The 4,212-nt window shown below is 51.7% G+C and overlaps 1 protein-coding gene across 1 annotated transcript in view; it reads right to left on the bottom strand.

Annotated features, from left to right (window-relative positions):
• tmem223 (transmembrane protein 223) overlaps positions 1-3,800 on the bottom strand; it is a 4,108-nt gene extending 308 nt beyond the window's left edge. Inside the window, exon 1 of the mRNA XM_055630896.1 lies at positions 3,437-3,800. Coding sequence (XP_055486871.1) covers positions 3,437-3,800 — 364 coding nt within the window. The remainder of the gene's footprint in view (positions 1-3,436) is intronic.
• Between the last annotated feature and the right edge of the window lie 412 nt (positions 3,801-4,212).

The following is a 4,212-nucleotide window of genomic DNA, read 5'->3' as shown; positions in this document are numbered from 1 at the left end:
TGTGGGAGAGAGAGAGGGAATTCAGTTCCGTTTATTGTCACGTGTACCGAGGTACAGCGGAAAGCTTCTGTTGCGTGCTAACCAGTCAGCGGAAAGACAACACATGCTTACAATCCAGCCATCCACAGTGTACAGATACATAGACAACAGGTGCAGGAGGAGGCCATTCGGCCCTTCGAGCCAGCACCATTCGCCATTCATTGTGATCATCCCCAATCAATAACCCGTGCCTGCCTTCTCCCCATATCCCCTGACTCCACTAGCCCCTAGAGCTCTATCTAACTCTCTCTTAAATCCATCCAGCGACTTGGCCTCCACTGCCCTCTGTGGCAGGGAATTCCACAAATTCACACAACTCTCTGGGTGAAAAAGTTTTTTTCTCAACCCAGTCTTAAATGACCTCCCCTTTATTCTAAGAAGGTATTGGCGACGTTTCGGGTCGAGACCCGGAAGGGTCTCGACCCGAAACGTCGACAATTCCTTCTGTCCATAGATGCTGCCTCACCCGCTGAGTTCCTCCAGCATTTTTGTCCACCTTTGATTGTTCCTGCATCTGCAGTTCCTTCTTTAATTCCACAAATTCACACAACTCTCTGGGTGAAAAAGGTTTTTTCTCACCTCAGTCTTAAATGACCTCCCCTTTATTCTAAGACTGTGTGTGTGTGGCCCCTGGTTCTGGACTCGCCCAACATTGGGAACATTTTTTCTGCATCGAGCTTGCCCAGTCCTTTTATAATTTTATATGTTTCTATAAGTTCCCACCCCTCATCCTTCAAAACATCATAAGGGAATAACGTTTAGTGCAAGGTAAAGCCAGCAAAGTCCGATCAAGGATAGTCCGAGTGTCACCAAAGTAGTAGATCGTAGCAAGAGTGGAGGGAGAGAGAGAGGTGTCGGAGATACCCAGCGGAAACAGGCCCTTCGGCCCACCGAGTCCACGCCGACCAGCGATCACCCGCACACTAGTACTATCCTACACACACTGGGGACAATTTAAATTCGCCAATTTACATACTGCAAAGCCTCAGATCCGAAGAGGCAAAGCTACTTCCAATGTACCTCCTCCGGCAGCTCGTTCCATACACCCACCACCCTCTGTGTGAAAAAGTTACCCCTCAGATCCCTATTAAATCTTTCCCCCTTCACCTTGAACCTATGTCCTCTGGTCCTCGATTCCATATAACCATATAACAATTACAGCACGGAAACAGGCCATCTCGACCCTTCTAGTCCGTGCCAAACACGTATTCTCCCCTAGTCCCATACACCTGCGCTCAGACCATAACCCTCCAAACCTTTCCCGTCCGTATAACTATCCAATTTATTTTTAACTGATAAAAACGAACCTGCCTCCACCACCTTCACTGGAAGCTCATTCCACCACACATCCACAAAGAAGTTCCCCCTCATGTTACCCCTAAACTTCTGTCCCTTAATTCTCAAGTCATGTCCCGTTGTTTGAATCTTCCCTACTCTCAGTGGGAAAAGCTGATCCACGTCAACTCTGTCTATCCCTCTCATCATTTTAAAGACCTCTATCAAGTCCCCCCTTAACCTTCTGCGCTCCAAAGAATAAAGCCCTAACCTTTCTCTGTAACTTAGTTGCTGAAACCCAGGCAACATTCTAGTAAATCTCCTCTGTACTCTCTCTATTTTGTTGACATCCTTCCTATAATTAGGCGACCAAAATTGTACACCATACTCCAAAATTGGCCTCACCAATGCCGTGTACAATTTTAACATTACATCCCAACTTCTATACTCAATTCCTTCCACTCTGGGCAAGAGACTCTGTGCATCTGCCCGATCTATTCCTCTCATTATTTTATACACCTCTATACGATCGCCCCTCATCCTCCTGCGCTCCAAGGAATAGAGTCCCAGCCCTGCCCCAACCTCTCCCTGTAGCTCAGGCCCCTCATGTCCTGGCAACATCCTTGTAAATCTTCCCTCACCCTTTCCAGCTCGACGACACATTTGTCTCTGAACCCTTAGCAGCTTGACAAGGGTCCTTAGCAGGTCCTATAACCTAGTCACCCAAACTGAACACAACACTCTAAAGACAGGCGCATACAGCTGGAGTAACTCAGCGGGTCAGGCAGCATCTCTGGAGAAAAGAAATAGGCAACGTTTTCTGCAGAAGGGCCTCGAAAACGATAGATATCGCCGAGTCTGAAGAAGGGTCTCGACCCGAAACTTCTCTCCAGAGATGCTGCCTGTCCCGCTGAGTTACTCCAGCACTTTGTGTCTATCTTCGGTGTAAACCGGCATCTGCAGTTCCGTCCTACACAATTGGTTTGTATTCATGTGGAGGAAGGAACTGCAGATGCTGGTTGACACAGAAGATAGACACAAAGTGCTGGAGGAACTCAGCGGGACAGGCAGCGTCTCTGGAGAGAAGTTTCGGGTCAAGACCTCATCTCCTCAATAGACAATAGACAATAGGTGCAGGAGTAGAGGCCATTCGGCCCTTCATGGCAGAACCGCCATCCAATGTGATCATCCCCAATCAGTACCCCGTTCCTGCCTTCACCCCCATATCCCCTGACTCCGCTATCTTTAAGAGCCCTATCTAGCTCTCTCTTGAAAGCATCCAGAGAACTGGCCTCTGAGGCAGTGAATTCCACAGACTCTCAACTCTCTGTGAGAAAAAGAGTTTCCTCGTCTCCGTTCTAAATGGCTTACCCCTTATTCTTAAACTGTGTGTGTGTGTGTGTGTGTGTCCCCTGGTTCTGGAGATCATAGAAATTAGGTGCAGGAGTAGGCCATTTGGCCCTTCGAGCCTGCACCGCCATTCAATATGATCATGGCTGATCATCCAACTCAGTATCCTGTACCTGCCTTCTCTCCATACCCCCCTGATCCCCTTAGCCACAAGGGCCACATCTAACTCCCTCTTAAATATAGCCAATGAACTGGCCTCAACTACCCTCTGTGGCAGAGAGTTCCAGAGATTCACCACTCTCTGTGTGAAAAAAAAGTTCTTCTCATCTCGGTTTTTAAAGGATTTCCCCTTTATCCTTAAGCTGTGACCCCTTGTCCTGGACTTCCCTAACATCGGGAACAATCTTCCTGCATCTAGCCTGTCCAACCCCTTAAGAATTTTTGTAAGTTTTCTATAAGATCCCCTCTCAATCTTCTAAATTCTAGAGAGTATAAACCAAGTCTATCCAGTCTTTCTTCATAAGACAGTCCTGACATCCCAGGAATCAGTCTGGTGAACCGTCTCTGCACTCCCTCTATGGCAATAATGTCCTTCCTCAGATTTGGAGACCAAAACTGTACGCAATACTCCAGGTGTGGTCTCACCAAGACCCTGTACAACTGCAGTAGAACCTCCCTGCTCCTAGACTCAAATCCTTTTGCAATGAAAGCTAGATCCATCTAGCTCTCTCTTGAAAGTATCTCATGGTCCAGCAAGCGAGTGTAGACTTACCGACGGTGAGGCAGGAGAGGGTGAATCCATATCTCCACCAGTTGGAGCCCATGTTGAGGGAGGTGTCGGCAGTTTTGGGCGCCCCCTCGGGTCGGGCTCCTCTGGGCTCCGTGTCTCTGAGGGAGGTGAAGGCGAGGTGGGCCAGGTAGGTCCAGAACACGGCCTGCGCCCCGCAGAACAGGGCCAGGAGCCGGGCGAAGGCTGGCCGGGGGTATCTGTAGAGCAGCAGGTCCCCGGGTGGGCTCCCGACACCGCCACCACCGCCACACACTCCCCGCACCTGGGCTGGGGTAGACCTCGCCCACAGGGGCCTCCGCCACCACCGCCACTCCTGCGCCAGGTGTTGCCCCGCCCAGCCCCCCATCTGCCCTCCTCCTCCTCCCCGCCCCCTGCCCGCTACCAACCGGGACGAGGGTGGGGGGTCGTCTGCTCTGTTGACCGGGGGGGTGGGGGGCGAGGGGGGCTAGCCAATGGGCACCCATACTGCCCCAGTGCACACACGCCCCAACACTGTCCCCCATCCTGGGTTTAGATGCCCCCCTCCCTGGGATAGAAGCCCCCCCACCCTGGGATAGAAGCCCCCCTCCCTGGGATAGGCGCCCCCCCACCCTGGGATAGCCCCCCTCCCTGGGATAGAAGCCCCCCATCCTGGGATAGCCCCCCCCCTGGGATAGAAGCCCCCCCATCCTGGGATAGCCCCCCCCCCCTGGGTTAGATGCCCCCCATCCTGGGTTAGAAGCCCCCCATCCTGGGATAGAAGCCCCCCTCCCTGGGTT

Source organism: Leucoraja erinacea, unplaced genomic scaffold, assembly GCF_028641065.1.
Source record: "Leucoraja erinacea ecotype New England unplaced genomic scaffold, Leri_hhj_1 Leri_568S, whole genome shotgun sequence".
In the NCBI taxonomy this organism is placed as follows: Eukaryota; Metazoa; Chordata; class Chondrichthyes; order Rajiformes; family Rajidae; genus Leucoraja; species Leucoraja erinaceus.
This window is presented reverse-complemented; position numbering and strand designations above follow the sequence as displayed.